Source organism: Labrus mixtus, chromosome 2 (genome assembly GCF_963584025.1).
Source record: "Labrus mixtus chromosome 2, fLabMix1.1, whole genome shotgun sequence".
NCBI lineage: Eukaryota > Metazoa > Chordata > Actinopteri > Labriformes > Labridae > Labrus > Labrus mixtus.
The window spans coordinates 29,818,708-29,838,933 of NC_083613.1; the positions used below are offsets into that span (position 1 = coordinate 29,818,708).

Below are 20,226 nucleotides of genomic sequence, written 5' to 3' on the forward strand. Positions count from 1 at the left end.
ATAGTGAGTGTGTTATTATTGAGGAGGGTGAACAAGACCCCTCCGCTTCACATCAGGTTCCTTTTCACCTTGTCGAGGTTCCATTCAGTGATTCAAAAAAACCCACTCTTACGTATTTTATCTTTCCTTTTCTTATTGTACTGTGTCATATCCTATTGTGTCTCGTCGTGTGGTATCGTGTCTTCTGCTTCTGTCTTTGTTTTACCCAGATAACAGATTCAAACTCTCTGTTCACATACAGACAGAGAGCACACACAAACATGACTGTCGTTGTTGCTCACACAGGACTTAAATACATAAATACAGAATAAAAAAGCCTACTTATTGAAAGGAGACAGTCCCCGTACACTCTCACCCACACACCCAACCACACACACAGACTTTTTTTTACTTACATGCTGCTGATAGAAACTCTTTGCTGTTTCTGCAACTCTCCATTTTCACACTCTGTGAGAAAACGACAGGAAGTGCAATAGGAAGTGATGCTGCCTCGTATTCTGCACGTGTGTGTCGCTGCGTTGTGGCCTGCCTCGACGAGAATTATGAACAACGCTGTCAGGCAGTCGGAGGCTATACTCTGATGGGCAGAGCGTGAATGGATGCCTTTGTTTTCCAGGAAAGGAAGCAGGAACCACGAGCTGCAAGTCATGCCTGTGTCGGCGTGTGTGTCTGTGATCATATTGTGCAACCATGACAAGAGCAGCACTGACGAGAATTCTCATCCTCGTGATCCTCGCCTTCATCATCTGCCTGCCTGAGTTCTTCACGTTGTACAGAGGTGGGTCATCCGCACAGATTCAGATACTGCGAGTGTGTGTTCTGACCTTATGATTGTGTGTGTTCTCATGAATGCTTCACTATCTATGATTTCACAACATTTTGAGGCGTAAAAAAAAAAAGGCAAGAAGGGAGGCCCAGTTTTTCAATAAAGTTTGTTCGAACTTTACATGAAAGGTCATCTTTTAAAGAAGTGGGCTTTTTTAAGTCACTTTATCTGGTTTCTACTCGTCTTCCCAAATACAGCTACAAAACACTCTGACTGACAGCTGCTTAGAAAACGTCTGTGCACTGTGTAGCCTTGAGAAGCTTGTGCTCTTTTTGAGAGCATGTTGCTCTGGCCTTTGTACTCCTGCACATGTTCGCCTTCATGTCCTCTCGAGTGCGTCTCCCGCGTGTCTGTTGTTGTGTGATACAAACTGGAGGCAACAGTTTCCATTTTCAGATTTCGCTCTGATTCTTGACTTGAGAGCATTTTGTCCCCCCCCCCCCCCCCCCCCCCCCCCCTCCACTCTCAGCCTGCTCCCGCTGAGAAATCCTTCTGAGTTTTCTGTTCTCTCCTCCTTCTCTTCTTTCCCTAGCATTAAAAGTGAACTTCCTCTGCCTGCCCTACCGACCCTGTGAGCGAGGGAGCGAGGTGAAGCGGGGGGGAGATGGAAAGATCCGGAAGCATGACATTGTGAGAGACGGCAAATGTGACCCTTCACAGATTCCAGCGCAAGAAAAGTGGGAGCAGGCCTGTGAACATGAGAGTCAAAGAAACACAACAGACTCCAGGAGAGATGGTGAAAACCCAGAAAAGAGCTGGTTCATGTGTGAAACGGATTTGGACATGTCAGAGTTACAGAGGAACATCTCATCCTCAGGTAAATTCACAGTTTTATTTAAAGGTTTTGGGCTTTTTATGCCTTTAATTAGAGATATGACAGTGGACTGAGTCAGAAATGAGGGTGCGAGTGAGTTCAGTAAAAAAAATGTGTTAACTCTACATAACGCCCCCACCCTGCTCTCAGCTCTCACTTGTCATCATTTCCAGTCATGTATAAATAAATAAATGAATTCATATCATACAGGTTACACTTTAGATTATGCTTTCCTAAAACAACTGTCAGGACATACTGGATGATATATTAATGTTGTTTCTGGAAACGTTGACTTTATTTATCGCTACATCACAGCCATGAACACTTTTATAAACTATTACAAAAAAAAAAAATACAATTAAAAATGTGATGACCAAACTCAGGGAAGACTGTTTAAAGACACCCACATAAGGTATGTGATGTCAGCCACTGGATGTGCTCAATCATAAAGTCTGTTTTTTTTGTTTTTTTTTAAACCTGTTCTTCAATGTCCATCTTTGGAAGTTCAACTCAATACTAGATTTTCTAATGTGATAAAAAGTTACTGTAGATACCCAGCATCCTGGTGCTAATTAGTAAGTGGACTTAAATGTGGACATACCCACATTGTACCTGTTAACAGGGGCGCGTCCAGAGGAGTGACCATGGGTGGCATGGGCCCCCTTTACAATCTGATTGGCCACCACTGGTGTGATCCCAAAATCCTTAACTACGATTGGCTTTTTGCCTTGTCAGGGGCGGGACTCGTGCTAAAATCAACTATTTGTTCTGTCTTGCAGAAAAGCTGCTAGTCGTTTTGTTTGAATTTCTGTCTAACACATTACATTCTTGTTAGACGTTTCATCATGATTTTGGAAAAAGCATCTTCTTTTTGAGTCCTTAAAGGATTAAGATTAAATAGTTGAACTGTTGTCTCTCCGTTGTGTTACTGTTTTTGATTTGAAAATGAAAAAGCCCTGATAGTGGTGATTGTGATAGTTGCCGATTGAAAATATTCCTAGCTTCAGATCGTTCATTATATTCACAAATCTGTCGTCAGAACTTAGCTTGCATGACAGTAAAATGTTTAGTTATGTTTCAACATCAATTCTCTCTCTCTCTCTCTCTCTCTCACAGGTTTAAATGTACATTTTGAGGTGTCAGTGGAGCTTCAACTAAGACAAGAAGAAACCTTGAATCTCACCTTGTACGGCCACAATAACCTCAGCTCCTTACACCTCCATCCAATTGAGGGAGCCGAGGAGGAGGAAGAGGAGGAGGATCAAGATGAAGGACAGCTGAAGGCATTTTACTGCTGTCTCCCTGTTGTGCCAAAGTCAAGGTCCGCTAATCAAAGCCGCTGTCTCCTCTGGCTCTCCAATCAAACAGTTTTGAATGTAACAGCAAAAGAAGAGCTGCCAGGGAAACGGACAGTGAAAGGTTGGTGTGAAAAAGAAATTCTTTTTTCTGTTTTTTTGTGTGGTCATTGTGGCTGTACTCTCACACATGTACAAAAGTCAGCAGCATGTGTGAAAGTTAACAGCCTAAGTTTTCACTCTGACTTTAACTGATCTTAGGACATAACATCACTCACATTTTTACATCCAGCCCCCTGGTAAATTTTTCCCTGTGGAGTCGTTGTGAGCCACTGCGAGAACAACATTTCCAGCATGGCGGCGGCTGCTGCCCCCTGCCGTAATAGATGGCGGACGTCACTCAGGCTTTTATCGATTAATATTTGCAGTCGATGGGTAAAACTAGGATCAATATTGGAGATGCTTTTGAAAAATGCAGAGAGGTTAGAAAGATTTACAGACCGATACAGAGCTGGCTAAACACTGAAGCTTCAGTGTCTGCGAACATGGCAACCTGTGTGCACATCGACTCTAAAGAGGAGGGGGCGGGGGGAGATAGCTCTCTCTAATGTTTGGACTGCAGTACCCATTTTAAACACCAGGTGTCAGAGTTACATATTGCTCCATTAAAAAACATGCAACTTCACATCAAATACACAAATAAACAGCCTGCCCGAAATTTAGTGGAAATTTTTTTTGGAGTGCATTTGTGAAAACAGCTTCAGACTGGCATATAGAGAGAGGAGGAAATAGAAAAGACAAAGAAATGATCCAATCATTTTCCATTTGGTGTCTCAGTTCCAAGTGGACTCATTTTTTTCAATAGAACAAATTTACCTCGGTTCTCCTTCCCTCGTCTCTGGCCTTGACTTCCTCTCTCTGTACGGTGTGATGAGAGGGTTCATCTTTATCTAGTGAATCTCCAAGGCTGCATTGATTTCGGCTCGCACACTTTCTGTCTGACACTCCAACACTCCCACAATTTTACAAACAACGACAAAGTCACATTTTCCAGTTGGAAAGGCTGTTAGAAGGAAAGCCCTTTTCCACCAAACTGAAACATACTTGCTGCTCTTTTATTGCTCCTATTTGTTTTATTTCCTAGAATGTTTAAGCTCAATTGTATCTCAGGAAAATTGGTAAGTTTGTCCTCTGACATTGTAGACTTCAGAGTAATCTTAATAATTGACAAATTGGGTAGAGAAATGAAAAGATTTTCAAACCTGGATTTTTTTCAGGTCTAAAACGTGTCTCTGTTTTCCCTCACTCTCTCTCTCTCTCCTCCAGATGAGTGGCGGTGTATGTTCAGGGTGCTCTGGCTGGCTCTGCTGGGCGTCTTCCTGCTCGCTGTGGTCTTCACTGTTCTCGGAGAATTCTACTGGAGAAAATGCTTTTGCAGTATGACACAAAAATACTCATACATACAAACTCATATGATTCCGATGGTTGTATATTTTGAAGAATAACTAAACATTTTTTTATTGTTTTTAATCAGGAGAGCCGAAGAGGCAGCCTGTTGGTTTCCACCTCGCCGGCCAACAGTTAAACGGTAAATTTACATTTCATAACAAAACCTAACGTTCTACCTCGCATTTTTCCTTTGGTCTCTTTCAGTATGTATCACCATGACTGAAGTGCATTTAACCTACTATTTATTATGACTGTTGTTCTGTGTGAATATGGGTCGTTTTTAGACTTATCTGTTGCTCTTGTTTGTTTTTAACTTTTTACCACGGAGAGATAATGCACCGACATTTCAATGCACGTCTGTGACATGACAATAAAGCATGCTTTACTATTTTATTCTAATCCATGTATTCACCTTAAAAACTCAGATACAAACTTATCTCTTAGCCTAAATCTTAAACCTGTAAGCTCAGTGTTTTTATATTCAATCCAGACACTATACCACTGAGTCAGAGGATATCGTGTTAATCTTAAAGTCAGCCCACTTTTCATCATTTCAATACTGAATAAATGTAATCTTAACTTTCCCGAAAAGATGATTATGACAAAGAAACTGGACTGAACGTGTTTATGATTTTCTTTCTGACCTTATCTTTCATTTAAGGAAGGTCTGTTTTTCAACTCTCAGGATAATAAATAGTTTTCTACAAATTAAGAGTAATAAGATATTTTAGATAAGACCTGTGTACTGTACCTCTTTATGAAATATCGTGAAACTTCAAACAAAAGCCCATCCCACTCAAAGGCCCAGTCCTTTTTATGAGCCTGGTGTAGCCGCATGTTTGGATAATAAATAAAGGCAGGTCTCAATTAGAGGCCCCTTTGAATTTAGTGTTGATTAGTTTGCGGTTCAAAATATAACTACAAGGCGGGTGTCTCCCTCTCGCCCCCGGACAGAATGTCATATGACCCAATCAGTGATTTTTAAATTTAAAAAAAAGTGTACACATTTAAATATTCTTTCTAATGTACATTTACAATTTTAAAGTCTCTGCCATCTTTGCTGTGCACAACTTTTGTTTGAAAATAATTAAGGGCCGGTCTAGTATTGATGCCTGTCCCAATAAAGTCAGGGTTCTTTTATAGACTCAGCCCGGGCTGTTCATTAAAGTTTTACGGTATGTCATTATACGCCTTATATATATATATAATGTTTGTTTCTAATGATTGTTCAACCAGATGGAGAGACACAAACAGAAGACATGACTTACAAAGGTGACTGATGTTTTCTATACGATCATTTCACATTAAGACCATTTAAGATTATTGAAGCATGATTTCATGTTCAGTCAATTTAAAATCTGATGACCTTCTCTCGTCTGAAAGGAATGATCCTGCAGCCATACAGGTCCCACTCTTGGTCAGGTCAGTTTGTAAATACACACACAAGCTGTTTGGATGAACATATTTTTTTTTTTTGTAAAGCTGTGGTTTAAGTGCTTTGGCAACTTTTCTATTGACAGGACTTTCACCCATCCAAGAGGTTGACATTCAAGGTAAGGACTTACAAACACTTGAACTAATACAGAGGTCATTTTGATCATTGTGTTCCTGTGACTCTCTGTTTTAATAGTCATCTAAATAAATCATTTTTCAGACGACATAGAAACTCTGCTGGATGGAAATGTCGACAACATCTATTCAGGTAACTTAAAGACAAACAGGAAGTTCTCTGCTCTTGATAAAAGTTACAATCTAACGGTTTTGCTGCTACTTGCTAGTCATCAAATCATGCTAGTTTTTGAAAATTCAATATTTAAGCTGGTGAAAGTAGACTTTTCACCTTAGAAAACTAACTCATTAGGCTACATTAAATCATTTTATGTTAAAATCTGAACCTGAAAAAAAAACAGTAGTCTATAAAAACTATTCTTAAACAGTGAAGTTCAGATGTGAACTAGCTTGAATTGGAAATTAGTATTGTTACCAAAGAACGGTTAAACAAATGAAAGTACTTTCCTTCACCGCGACTCTTTTCACCGTCATCCAACTTCAGTCTGCTCATAGATTTTAAATCTTGTTTCTTTACAGAAAATCTGCATCATCGAGGCCATCCATCCATTTCTCCCTAACAGAGGAGAACACTTGGTGACAGAGGAGAACACCTGGTGACAGAGGAGCACACCTGGTGACAGAGGAGCACACCTGGTGACAGAGGAGCACACCTGGTGAGAGAGGAGAACACCTGGTGACAGAGGAGCACACCTGGTGAGAGAGGAGCACACCTGGTGACAGAGGAGCACACCTGGTGAGAGAGGAGCACACCTGGTGAGAGAGGAGCACACCTGGTGACAGAGGAGCACACCTGGTGACAGAGGAGAACACCTGGTGACAGAGGAGCACACCTGGTGAGAGAGGAGCACACCTGGTGACAGAGGAGCACACCTGGTGAGAGAGGAGCACACCTGGTGAGAGAGGAGCACACCTGGTGACAGAGGAGCACACCTGGTGACAGAGGAGAACACCTGGTGAGAGAGGAGCACACCTGGTGACAGAGGAGCACACCTGGTGACAGAGGTGAACACCTGGTGACAGAGGTGAACACCTGGTGACAGAGGAGCAGACAGAGGAGCACACCTGGTCACAGAGGAGAACACCTGGTGACAGAGGAGCAGACAGAGGAGCACACCTGGTCACAGAGGAGAACACCTGGTGACAGAGGAGCAGACAGAGGAGAACACCTGGTGACAGAGGAGCACCCCTGGTGACAGAGGAGAACACCTGGTGACAGAGGAGCACACCTGGTGACAGAGGAGAACACCTGGTGACAGAGGAGCACACCTGGTGACAGAGGAGAACACCTGGTGACAGAGGAACACACTTGGTGACAGGAGCAGACAGAGGAGAACACCTGGTGACAGAGGAGAACACCTGGTGACAGAGGAGCACACCTGGTGACAGAGGAGAACACCTGGTGACAGAGGAACACACTTGGTGACAGGAGCAGACAGAGGAGAACACCTGGTGACAGAGGAGAACACCTGGTGACAGAGGAGCACACCTGGTGACAGAGGAGCACACCTGGTGACAGAGGAGAACACCTGGTGACAGAGGAACACACCTGGTGACAGAGGTGAACACCTGGTGACAGAGGAGAACACCTGGTGACAGAGGAACACACTTGGTGACAGGAGCAGACAGAGGAGAACACCTGGTGACAGAGGAGAACACCTGGTGACAGAGGAACACACCTGGTGACAGAGGAGAACACCTGGTGACAGAGGAGCACACCTGGTGACAGGAGCAGACAGAGGAGAACACCTGGTGACAGAGAAGCAGTGACGGAAAATAAATATGACTACTTCAATATCCTGCCACCTGTGTGCGGGGAAATAAAAACACCTGAGACACATGAAATAGTTATTCTTCTTTATTTTCGTCATCTCTGTCTCAAACATGTTAAGGCTGTTTCATTAGGAGGAAATCCTATAAAACAAGACTTGTCTTCCAAACATTAATCTTACATTACAATTAATTAAATTTTTTAAGGCATTTGTAACTCTGTCAAACGGCCTCTGATGGTGTCTGAAAGGAACAACTCATGTTTTTTATTGTTAATAATATATCCTGCCTGCATACATTCATCTCTAAAAGTGAGGAGGGAAAAAGTAAAGATGAGGAGTAAAGGAGTCGTGACTGGAAGCGAGGAGCTAATGTAACACTAGATACATATATTTAAATAAATCAGACTCACTGTGATAATCTTTGGGCTGCTGCTCAAACTCAAAAACTGTGTCCCAGTTCATTAAAAAGTTAAATTTGCTCCATCAACTTGAAAGTCGAGTATTGTTCATTTTTGTGTTAACGACTTTATTCTTCAGCCCAAAAGCAGCCGTGACCAGTGGTTTACATTCACACTGTTTGAATGACTTGTTGTGGTTTTAAAGCGGTTCTTGTTTATTATTTAATGTGCCAGAAGCTCGCTGTTTTCCCGTTCCCACTGTCAACGCCAAAGCAATGAAGGAAACTTCCACAAAAAGCCAGAATCAACTTTTTAAATGTAGCAGCAACACCAGATAATTAGAGATAAATTAACCAACATGAAATGATACACTCTGCAATGTACAAAAAAAAATGAGGAAGGGAGAACTAATTATTTTCTTATGTGTTAATATGTCGTCACTTTTTCTTTCAAATCAAACTGGATTACAGTGACATAAAAGGTAGTGTCACCGCACATAATTTAACATAAAAATCAAACAGTCATGATCTCTTGAACTCTTAAACTTTAAAACATTTTAGAGAAACAGACAGCCCACTAGTGTTAGTCAACTCTCCTGACGTTTGAATAACTATGGACCACGAGGAGTGCAAAGAAAGCTTAATATACATTAATGTCAAATCCCTTCAACACATTCTGCTCTTCAATAAGGTTTTGTTTTTGGTTCAGCTTTTAGAGATGATAAAGAAACAGAAAAACTCAAATCATCTCTGTTTGGTTCATCTGAGAAGAATATCTTAGCACTGCTAAATCAAAGTAAAACACAGAGATACAACATGGAAGAGACACAAATCAAAGGTGTGTAACAGTTCTTCATGTACCTGTCTGTTAAACTGTTACCTACCAGACTATAGTCAGATATTATGATATTTAAAACCTCTTCTGCCTGATGCTATGGCACTTAATGTAGTTTAAAGCACTTCATCTGTTATAATCTATTTTATTTACTGTACAATTATAAGTACATTAAGACAAGCAGGTGAGCAGGTGTGTGTGTGTGTGTGTGTGTGTGTTAATGCTGTGTTTGTGTGCTGGGCTCTGTGTCGGGCTGACTGTGTTGGCTCTGGATGTGGGAGATCTGCAGGATGGGAAGCAGCAGCTGAAATGCATTCTGGATGTAGTTCGTGCTATTGGAGCCCTGCAGACAGAAAACAAAGAAAACATCCAATCAGCTCGTTGATCCACTGCAACTGAATATCTGGTGTCTTATAAAACCATGAGGGTGGGTCACTTAGTGTGCATGACAGGTAAATAAAATACAATCAATCATCATTTCTCATTCCAATAAACAGTTGTCGGTTCGTCCCACACCTAATGCTCTGCAGCGATTTCAGGAATTCATAATAATCATATAGAAATGATCAGTATTGATGTTAAAGGTGCACTATGTAGTTTTGGTAGAGAAATGTGAAAGTTGGAGAAGTGTACAGATTATGTGGTATATGTTCATAACTCTATACACAAACTGTCCTCAGAGGAAAATTTGATCCCTGTAACACAGTCTGAAGATAACATGCTACGTGAGAAGTTATGGTGGGGAGCCCACAACAGTGAAATCTTAACTCTCCTGGTAGTTGTTTAGCTCCAAACAGTGTTCCAGGGACCCATTTTTCCCTTTGAATAAAGTTTGTGTATTTAGTTTAGAAATTATAGAATATAATAGTTTTTCTTCTCCAACTTTCAAATTTCACTACCAAATCAACATAGTGCCCCTTTAATGGTTGTATTTGCTTTTGTAGATGATAAAGTGACAACAGTATAAACTTCAGTCTCTTTCATAACCAGCTAAAAACTCCTCACCGGAGCTTTTGCAGGTCTCACGTTGTTGCCTTTAACAAACTGAACACGATCAGTTTCAATCCGCAGCAGTACACATTACACTGAGACGGCTACATCACTAACTTCATTCGACATATATGTTGACAGGGGCGCTGTATAAGGGAAGAAAATGTAGGACGATTCTGAGAGCCCATGATTGACAGGGGTCCTAAAAGATGAAAGTATATTAAATGATTAACCTGTCACCATAAATGAAGATGTTAATTACACTGTACTGATTTCTTTTTTTTTTTTTTATACAAAACAGTTTCATCCAGGTAGCCTTTGTATTGCTAAGCTTTTAATGTAATTTTTCCATAATGCAGGTGTGGTTATAGTGGGTTGGTTTGGGCTGTGGTGGTGGGGGCCACTGTGATAACTTTTCTTGGGGCCAAGAATTCCTGGCGGCGCCCCTCTATGTTCATAACAGACAAAATGGTCTAAGGTGAAATCTGTGCCTCTCACCTCTAGCTGCACACTGTCTATCAGCGGAGTCAGCTCCTCTGCTTTCCTCTGACCCTGAGAGAGAAACAAAGATGTGACAGTTTCAACAAGAGGCGTGTTTACATGTTCAGTTGTTTTCTTTTTACAGGAACACAAACTAAATAAAAAGTGTAATATTAATGATGGACCTCCATTATATACCAAGATTGTTGATAATTGAGCAACACAATTTGACTAAGGAACATTTTCCCTTATTATTATTATTATTATTGAAGGCTATGCTTGTTGCTTCCTCACCAAAAAGGCACTTAAAAGCTTAAATGAGGACATGCCTAAGTATTGTTGTCTGACTGAATGTCTCATTAGGCTTCCTTGTAACAGTCAACAGATGAAATGTGAAAATAAGGGATGTGTTCCTCTCGCTTTTAAAATAGACAATGTTGGATTTGAACACTATTCTATGAAGGGGTTAAAACATCCTCCATGTTTCAAAGAAATCAAATCAAAATCATTATTAATCGTTTATTCAGTCCCACAAAAACATCCCTCCGTGGGAGGAACTCAGCAGACGAAGATGTTTGTATAAATACACAGAAGAAAATAGTCCCAAACAAATGCAATGCAGCAATGCAGATGACTTTAAAGAAATCTTATTTTTATGCTTTTGTGTGTTTTCATCGGGACCTGGTGAGCTGACAGGCTCAGGGATGAGCTCCGAGACTGGGTGGGGAAGTCGCAGGGTATTGTAGCAGATTAATGCATTCCTGCTTTAAAACCCTTTATGGGATTTGCTAACAGTAGAAAAAAAAAATGTACACCAGCCTTATCCTTTAACACGACCACTGAGCACACAAACACGATGCCTCTCACCTACCCCGACAAAAAGCAGCGTGTCAGAGAACTTCTTGGCCAAACACTGCACCTCCTTACACATGGCACACGTCAACCTGGGATTCAAATTGAGATTTTAGCACATTTGATGTCTGTCATATACGAGCCCATCACACACACACACACACACACACACACACACACAAACCTGGTGAGGATGTGCGCCTGGTCTCTGGCTGGTTTCTCCAGCTCCTGACCGTGGAGGATGAGCTCTGCCACCTTGTGGAGCTGCTCGATACTGCGAGCTGTCACTTCTGCCAAACTGCTCACTGAGGACAGGTAGACAGCCTGCAGAGAGGGAGACACACACACACACACACACACACACACACACACACACACACACACACACACACACACACACACACACACACACACACACACACACACACACACACACACACACACACACACACACACACACACACACACACACACACACACACACACACACACACACACACACACACACACACACACACACACACACACACACACACACACACACACACACACACACACACACACACACACACACACACACACACACACACACACACACACACACACACACACACACACACACACACACACACACACACACACACACACACACACACACACACACACACACACACACACACACACACACACACACACACACACACACACACACACACACACACATATATAAAATACAACAGAAGGATAGGGAGGTTTCATTTAAAAACTTTGGTGATGTTGAGATGACCTCACCTCCACAGATCTCGGGTCCTCCTCTTTCTCCTTCCTTTCCTCGTCTTCTCCGTTCGTCTCCTCCCCCCCGCCGCTCTCCTCCTTTTGCTCTTCTCCTCCTTGCTTCTTCTTCTCCTCGTTTTCAGTCTCTTCAGGTGAGGCCTCTCCTCCCTGCAGGTCCTGCGTTTCCCTGCCAACTGTCTCCGTAGTGACAGTCTGTTCCACCACGCTCACCCAATCATGGGCCCTCCTGCGAGCCTGGAGATGCATAATTACCACCCATCAGCTCCGCTCGCTGAGAGATCGCCATCCTGATGTATGCTAATCAGATGCATGCACACGATTATATGCTAATGAAGGTTTCTATATGTGAATTTGAATATTCAGAATGACTTCAAAGATGGTAACTTATATATTACTTTGAGACAGCAGCAGGAGGGAGCAGCTGCATGAAAGCATACAGTGAATCTAATATGAGAGAGAAAACTCTCAAAAAGTCTCCAATGTGTGGACATTTTGTAGGATTTATTATTGGATTTGTTTGGAGGGGTTTAAAGTTAAAGGTCACATATTATACAAAATACACTTTACAATGTTTTTAGAATACTAATGTATCTCTAGTCTGTCTACAAGCCCCCCCAATCATGAGAAAAGTCCATCCTCTCTGTCTTTTCCCTGCTCCACTTTTCAGAAAATGTGTGCTCAAACAAGCCGTTTGGAGGTTTTCCCTTCATGACATCACAAAGGGCAGTAACCCCTCCCCCAGGTGGGTGACACTCCCACAGCTAGGTGTCTGTTCTGCCCTCTGAGTCTGCCTTTCCACTAAACAATGGGGCATGAATCGAGAAAGCCCGAGACACCCAAGCCCTTCCAGAGAGGGGGCGTGGTCAGACACAGCTCATTTACATATTTAAAGGTACAGACACAGAAACAGCCTGTTCTGAGCAGGGCTGAAATAGAGGGGTTTATATATGATCAAATACAGGATCAGAGTGGATTTAGAACCTTCACAGACATGTTTTGGGGATCTCTGAGTCATATTTAAACGTGTCAAAAAGGAGGAGAATATGTGACCTTTAAAATATGCATATTTCTAAAAATTAAGTGTATAACTGAAACGTATCATTGTTTTCTTGATGGCCAATCCGCTGGTTATTTCCTGAATTCTTCAACTGATTTTCTGGGTTGTAGTAACATGTAGTTTAAAATGGTGAAATAAGGTAAGGTGTGTGTGACTCACCTTGTTCAGTTTGTCTGGAGTTGCAGCAACATGAAGCTCAAACAGCAGCTCAGTGAGAATGCTCACAAACTCCTCGCCGTCCGCTGCTACGAGAGTCACAGATGGACAGACAGACACACACACATCATGTCAGCTTACTTATGTTTAGACTGCTTATGTATAAGCCAAACATGCACACACTGTCAGAGGAAGCAGATTTGATCAACATGCACTGTTTCTCCCCATGCTGAGATCTTAATTATGACATTCTCGTTCGCCTTCAGCAAGCAGCGCAGCAGAGATTTGCTGCACTTCTCAATTTTATTTTCATGCCAAATTAATTGTTAACTCGAGCACATCGTTTATGGTTAGAGCTTCATGTTTGCAGCAAGAATGCAAAATGAATCATCTCGATCTGGCAGATTGTTTTTGTTGCTTTTGCTCTGAATCTGTAATGTCATGTGAACGTGTCGGCGGCCCCTGAACACCAACACTGGACCAGACACCGGGTTCAAAATCCCAAAAGAGACATCAATGTGCTGTGAGCTCTTCACTGCTGTTGTCACATTACGTACCTATATGAGTTTGAATGATATAGAACGACTAGGCGAGATATGATTCAGACCAAAACTAGCCTTCACTGCTCCACTGCCTCCACTCTGAATCTGCTTTGGTAGAACATTTTTACTTTGTCAGGAGAGACGACAACATCAGGTCTGGAGCTAAACACCGCTAACGGGTTGTCATGAAGTTCTAAGGTTTACCTTCTTAAAAAAAACTTTTATTATAATACTCTACAAATAATATGCTGTTCTTAATAATGATGTTGCAGATAAGAGCAGGTAGCATCATGTCCCCGCTCTGTAGGGTGGTGTGAGGATCAAAATATACCATATACATGAGAAGCTTCAGTTTTAACCTGAGCATTGCACCTCAATTGGTGTCTTTACAGGAGGGACATAGGGACTTTCTCTCCCGCTCTCGTGCAGCAATGTTTTGAATGAATAAAAAATGGTGGGACATATTCTTGCACGGCCATAATAGACCTGGGTGGCCCGCCTGGGTTTTGTCTACTTGTGGGAAACACTCACATTGGTTGCTTTTTTGTAACATTGAGTTCAAACTAATTTTGAAAACTTCATAGTTTAGTTGGTTTTGTTGCCTAACTTGATCCATATTCCACTTGATCAAGAATTTCAGGTCCCATTACTTGTAAATTTTAACTCGAGTTTCAACCAAAGTGAAATATCACCTCTGTTTGCGATCATCTGATGCAGTATCAGGATTAGCATCTGTATGAAAGTTAGAAAAAAAAACTGGTCGTGTGTCGGCGCTCAGGGACCTCCTCTACCTCCAGGTCGTTTCTCTCACTCACATAGAGGGGTAGAACAGTGTAATTGTGAACTTAGATCACCGTTATCCTTCGTCTGTCCTTCGTCTTCTCCTTCTTTCTCCTTTTCCTCCTCTTCCTCCTCTCGCTTCATGAAGATGTCCTTGATAAAAATCAGCTCCTTCTTCACCTCGTCCTGTTCTTCTTCTGTCAGGGAGGAGAGGAAGGCCTGGACCTGAGAGAGTGGAACACTTCAGTGACTCTAATCTCATTTAAAAAAAAAACTCACTCAGATTTGATTGCCGATCTTCTGTTGCCTACCTTTCCCTCGCTCTCATTGGACAGGATCTCCAGAGCCTCGAGGTGGGACAGGCCCTGGTAGTCGTCAAACAGAATACCGTAGTGAGCTGTGTGCTCACTTATTGGCTGGTTACCCAGACGTGCACGCTCCTTCTCTTTTGCTTCCTTCAACATCTAAAGGAAAAATCACACAAAAACACTGAATAACACAGCTGCAGCGTTCACATGTAGAGAGGTGACAGAGTGTGTATGTAGGTATGTATGCATTTATAATCCTCTAGTTTTAAATGATTTATCTGAGTGTCTGTGTGTCTGCCTGCCTGGCTCAGTGACACGGTCTTCTGCATCAGGGTCTTGGTCTTTTTGAAACCCGGGTCACTCTCGGCAAGAACGGTCATGGTCTTCTTTCCAATGAACTCCAAGGCATCCAACCCTCCGCTGATCACAGACTTACCCTGAGAGAGGAGAGGCAGCACATCACCAGAGAGATCAGGAACAAAACAGGAAACTATTTGAAAGTGAATAAAAAATACTGCCAAGCAAGGAAAATAAAACCACTTACAGAGAGCCAACAAATCCATTATTTATTAAACTAAGAACACTAAAATTTCAAGATTTGATTGACTATAAAACTATTCAAATTATGTACAAAGCAAAGTATCAGCAATCGCCTCATGGTATCCAGGAGTTGTTCCAATCGAGAGAAACCTGTATATTCAAGAAACCACCAATCAGAACTAAAGCAAAACTTCACTGCGTAACAACTAAGAGTGTTAGTCTGTGGAACAACTGCGATGACGAGCTGAAAAATGCAACACTATATTTAAACTAAAAAAAACTAAAATATTGAATAGATATGAGCTGGAGCAGCGACTTTCTGTTTTTCTCTTTGGTTACTTCTTGGCTGATGGTCTTGGTTAATCTATTCCCATTATTATTGTTGTTGTTGTTGTTGTTGTTTTGTCTAAAAACTGAATTTCTTTTGGCCAACAAGTCCAACATCATACACTGATTGATGAAAACATTTTTATTTTTCTGTGAATAATAAAGCACAAAAATAAGAAGGGGTACGACCAGAAAAGTTTTTAACTTCGTCCTATCCCTTTTGAACATGAACTATATTATTTGAGTTATTTATTTGTTGCTATGGAATCTGAGGAATCCAGTTTGTTTTTTTTGTTTTGTTTTTCTCCTTTTTATTTTGTGTTTGTATTTTCTTAACATGTTCAATAAATTAGCTAATAAAAAAAATGACAATAGGGGAGGCACAACAACAAGACAGTAGACATAATATTATATTATTATCAGACAGTGTGTGTGTGTGTGTGTGTGTGTGTGTGTGTGTGTGTGTGTGTGTGTGTGTGTGTGTGTGTGTGTGTGTGTGTGTGTGTGTGTGTGGACTCACTGTGTTCTGCACCGCGTGTGTGATAGAAGAGAAGACGCCCCTGCCTGGAGCTGCAGCGCTGCCAGAGGATTCTGCAGAGCTGGACGGGTCAGTGTCTCCTTCCTCTCTCTTCCCCTCTGCTCCCTCCTCCCCCCCCTCCTCCCCCTCCTCCTCCTCCTCTCGCGCCTCCTCTCCTACTGAAGTCCTGTTGAGACGCAGCGCCTCCCCTGCCTTCACCTTCACTGAGGTCAAGCTCTGCCCTACACACACACACACACACACACACACACACACACACACAGGTAAGGAGACCAAAGACATCAGGAGGAACAGAGTCAGATAAAACGAATAGAAGATGTTAGGTGGTGAATAGAAAATATCATCAGAGGACTCACCCACTGAGGAGGTGGCACTGCTCAGGAGAGATTTCCCCCATGAACCCCAACCTCCCCAAGCTTTCTCTTTCTCCTGAAGAGACCTCTGCACACACAAAGCACAAAACACATTCACATCACAGGTCAGGTTCAAAACAACATCAAGTTTTAATTGCATTTTAAGGACTACTAGTTGCAGAAGTATCCAATAATACAACAATAATACGATTATCTGTATCAACTTTTTATTTTCTGAACGCTGATGTCCTGCCTATAACACTATTCGATTGGCTAGACACCACACGAGAAATAGCCAATCAACACTGAAGCCATTTACATGCAGTGAGACGAGAGCAGCCGGGAGCAGGAGGAGAGTCTCCGGATGAAATGAGGAAACTTTCTGTGATGTAAATGTTTTTATCACGTTTGTCTATTTTACTATCATCATATCTAGGTTGCCACAAACCTCTTGATTTTCCTCTGCTGCCTCTGCGTCAGCCTCCAGGCTCACTGGTTGGTCACATTCAATCACCTGACCCTCAGCCGCAGCCTCCGGTTGGTCAGTCTGACCCTGCGAGGTGTTAGCCTCGGTGTCCTCTGCGGTCGTGTCCTCGACGGGCCGCGGAGGGACGACACTCTCGGGGGTCAGAGCAGACTGCAGAGGGGCCGAGGGCGGAGGAGTGAGGGACGCTGGGACATCCTGAGTGGAGTCAGGGTCAGGGAGAGGGGGCTGGACAGGTGGAGGCGCGATGTCAACCAAGAGGTCCGTGTCGGAGCAGGCGGCCTGGGACATATTGATCTGGAAGAGGAGAGAGCTTTGATTTTAGTTCAATCTGTGTTGCTGCCACGTCTGATGATCTCCAGACATTTAAAAAAAAAACGAAAAAATTAAAGCTGCAACTTGGGACTATTTTCTTCATATTTCACTCCATGAAGTTCAAATGAATAATAGAAATGCCCAGAAAAAGTTCCCTGTGTCTAATGGGATGTCTTCCATTGTCTAAGACTTTCAATCAACACTAATACAAAACTAGAGATTGTCACATTAAAACCAGAGAATATATGTCTCAGTCAACTAATGTGCATATATGTTGTTGTTTGTTTTTTGCTTGTCATTGTGGTTTTATGTAAATGTATATACATGTACCACCAACCTGCCGACAGGGACGACAGATGGAAATCAGCCTATATGGTTACAATCTGGCTTCTTTACATGTTTAAGTTCATTAATGTGCACTGTCCCTATTTTAGATCAATAAATACATTTGAATGTTTGACATGATCGTTCTTGAATTATTGACTTAATTCATTTAAAAAGGTTAAATATTTATGATTATGTCTTTGAACAAACTAGTGAATCAACTATTCATTCTTTACTTCAAAACACTGATTACCTTCATTTCTAAAAAAAAATGTAAAAATATTCATAATGTGCTCCGACACATGAGCACAGCACAAAGTTAAAATGTTAAAGACGTGCAGATCACTGAATTAGTCAACATTTTTGCATAAATCACCCGTTAGCTGTTAACACACCTTACCGTGCAGGACTTTCCTTTATTTTTATTCCATACTTTTTTTTTTTTGCTTTTTTAAAAATGTACTTTGGATTAGGTTTTAATATGTTATGCTTAATGTTGTAGTGACTCTACATATATTATGAGGTCTCTAAATACTGTGGCAGCAAATATGATTTAATTCACTCAGCTACAAATATGATCATTTCACTTTGTGCAATTTGTTGCTCCAAAAGTTAGAAAGTTAAGTTTTCTGCAACTTTTGCTCTGAAAAATCTGCAATCTGATTATAAAACTTAGTTACCCTGAATGTTTTTAAATCCTTAGTGAAGTCTTGAATCCAAACTTTCTGTATAAGCTGATGATTTTATGATGAAATCTGCACTGGATGTGTTTAAGTGTTTGTGTTGCTGCTATTCTTGGCCAGTTCTCCTTAAAAACCAGATCCCTAATCACACTGGGATTACCTGGATAAATAAAGGTTAAAGAAACAAGATGTACTGCTTTAAATCTGACTTTAAAGTACATTACATATACTTTTGTAGGTTTTCTGAAATTAGTGCATATTTACTTATAATTCATTTCCCTACTGTTTCAGAGGACATCACTCATCTTCATTAAACGAGCAATAGTTACACATTTATAACTGTGTTACCCAAATGAGTTTGTTGTTCGCATGACATGCAAGATTTGAGGCCAATTTTAGCCTCGCATCGTCTGTTCTGTTCTCGTGGTTAAATGTCGCCATCTAGTGGTTAGTTGCTGCACATGCATCCACATCACATCTGTCATTCTAAGGTTTTCCATTATTAAGTTTGTTTAAGGCTGATTCCTGGCAACAAGACGTCAGTCAGCACAGCGTTATTATCTCTGACAAAATGTGTGCTTTAGAAATTAGTAAATAATCCATCAGTGACACATTTGTCCAGAATAAAAAAAAATAAAGAGATAATAAAGCACAGTCAGTATAATGTGTCACTATTTTCCTGTGTTTAATCTGAGGGTTGTTAGAGTTTAATTTTAACACTTAATCCATTAACTTTAAAACAGAAGCTTGTAACTCATGCAAACTATTGAACATTAAAACAATCACACACATCATGAGGCATATTCTCCTTGTAGGCCAAAACCCCTTCAGTCATTTTTTTTTTTTTACATTATTTGACAACATTACACTGTGACAACATGCAGGACATGTTAAAAAGAAAACACTCAATAACACCTCTGTTGTATTGGAGAGCCGATATGACAATTAAGCTATTATTCAGGCAGGATTGTCATCTCCCAAAACGAGTCATACAAACTCAGTTTCAACACTGCAGCCGTGTCTGTAAAGTCTTGTACAAGTTCTCGTTGCAGAACTGTGTCTGTCCCGGTTGTTTTCAGTAAAGAAGAAAGTTTAAAAAAGCTAAAAGAGAGGTTTGTTTTTGTGTAAGTGACAGCGCAGCTCACCCGTTTGGTGCCAGCCAGCAGCTCCTCTTCCGCCCCGCCACGTCGGCAGGCCGGTAGGTGACTGAACCAAAGAGTGACAACAGACAAGAGAAGTCACTGCAGCAGCGACGACTGGTTTTATTTTTAAGTTTTCTCTCTTTTCCACGACAAAGAAGTAACGAAATTAATAATTCCTCACAATGAAAATGCAAAAAAATGTGTTTATTATCATGTGTTTGTAAGTTAATTTCAGTCATAGACCAAACAATACAATTAAATATAAACATAAAATCTCAAATCTTAGGATAAAAAGGAGCAAAATTAAGTATTTTATAGCCTATAATCTGACCATCTTTCACAAGACATTATTTAACAAAACACATAATTTAAAAAAATTAAAATAAAATAAAATTTAGCTGCAGGCCATCACAGCCTATTGTTTTAATACCTTATATATAAGGGCTACTGATTGTCTAGTTTAAAACATTTTTATTTTATTGATCTTACTTTAGCTATACTGTCTTTTCATCTTTTATGTTTTTGTACATTTGAGTAAAAAGGTTTAAATTAAATGCATCATATTCTTTAATTTCATCCAGTTGACACACTCAGGATTCATTT

General features: G+C 41.1%; 3 protein-coding genes across 7 annotated transcripts in view; 1 reads left to right on the forward strand and 2 right to left on the reverse strand.

The window, feature by feature from the left end:
• Window positions 1-649, reverse strand: part of klhl5 (kelch-like family member 5) — a 65,529-nt gene extending 64,880 nt beyond the window's left edge. For 3 of the 5 annotated variants that reach the window (XR_009676939.1, XM_061065184.1, XM_061065183.1), the window contains exon 1: window positions 396-523. Coding sequence is in view for 2 of the 5 variants with exons in the window: in XM_061065186.1 (XP_060921169.1) it covers window positions 396-649 (254 nt within the window). In the remaining 3 variants the exon portion in view is untranslated. Of the gene's footprint in view, window positions 1-395 lie in introns of all 5 variants that reach the window. The other 2 variants (XM_061065186.1, XM_061065185.1) reach the window with 1 other exon arrangement.
• On the forward strand, window positions 649-8,219 carry si:dkey-192k22.2 (uncharacterized). Its single transcript, XM_061065318.1, has 10 exons — window positions 649-778; window positions 1,359-1,643; window positions 2,757-3,059; window positions 4,262-4,372; window positions 4,470-4,523; window positions 5,621-5,656; window positions 5,768-5,806; window positions 5,905-5,937; window positions 6,039-6,086; window positions 6,473-8,219. The coding sequence occupies exons 1-10, from the start codon at window positions 691-693 to the stop codon at window positions 6,511-6,513; spliced, it is 1,038 nt and encodes a 345-aa protein (XP_060921301.1). The 5' UTR covers window positions 649-690; the 3' UTR covers window positions 6,514-8,219.
• On the reverse strand, window positions 7,796-19,694 carry fam114a1 (family with sequence similarity 114 member A1). Its single transcript, XM_061065608.1, has 13 exons — window positions 19,627-19,694; window positions 17,124-17,456; window positions 16,679-16,763; window positions 16,305-16,543; window positions 15,220-15,354; window positions 14,921-15,073; window positions 14,684-14,834; window positions 13,291-13,376; window positions 12,072-12,308; window positions 11,464-11,603; window positions 11,299-11,371; window positions 10,446-10,499; window positions 7,796-9,300 (listed from the first exon to the last, which is right to left on the reverse strand). Exons 2-13 carry the CDS (start codon window positions 17,448-17,450, stop codon window positions 9,175-9,177), a joined length of 1,806 nt encoding a protein of 601 aa, XP_060921591.1. The 5' UTR covers window positions 17,451-17,456; window positions 19,627-19,694; the 3' UTR covers window positions 7,796-9,174.
• Window positions 19,695-20,226: the final 532 nt, after the last annotated feature.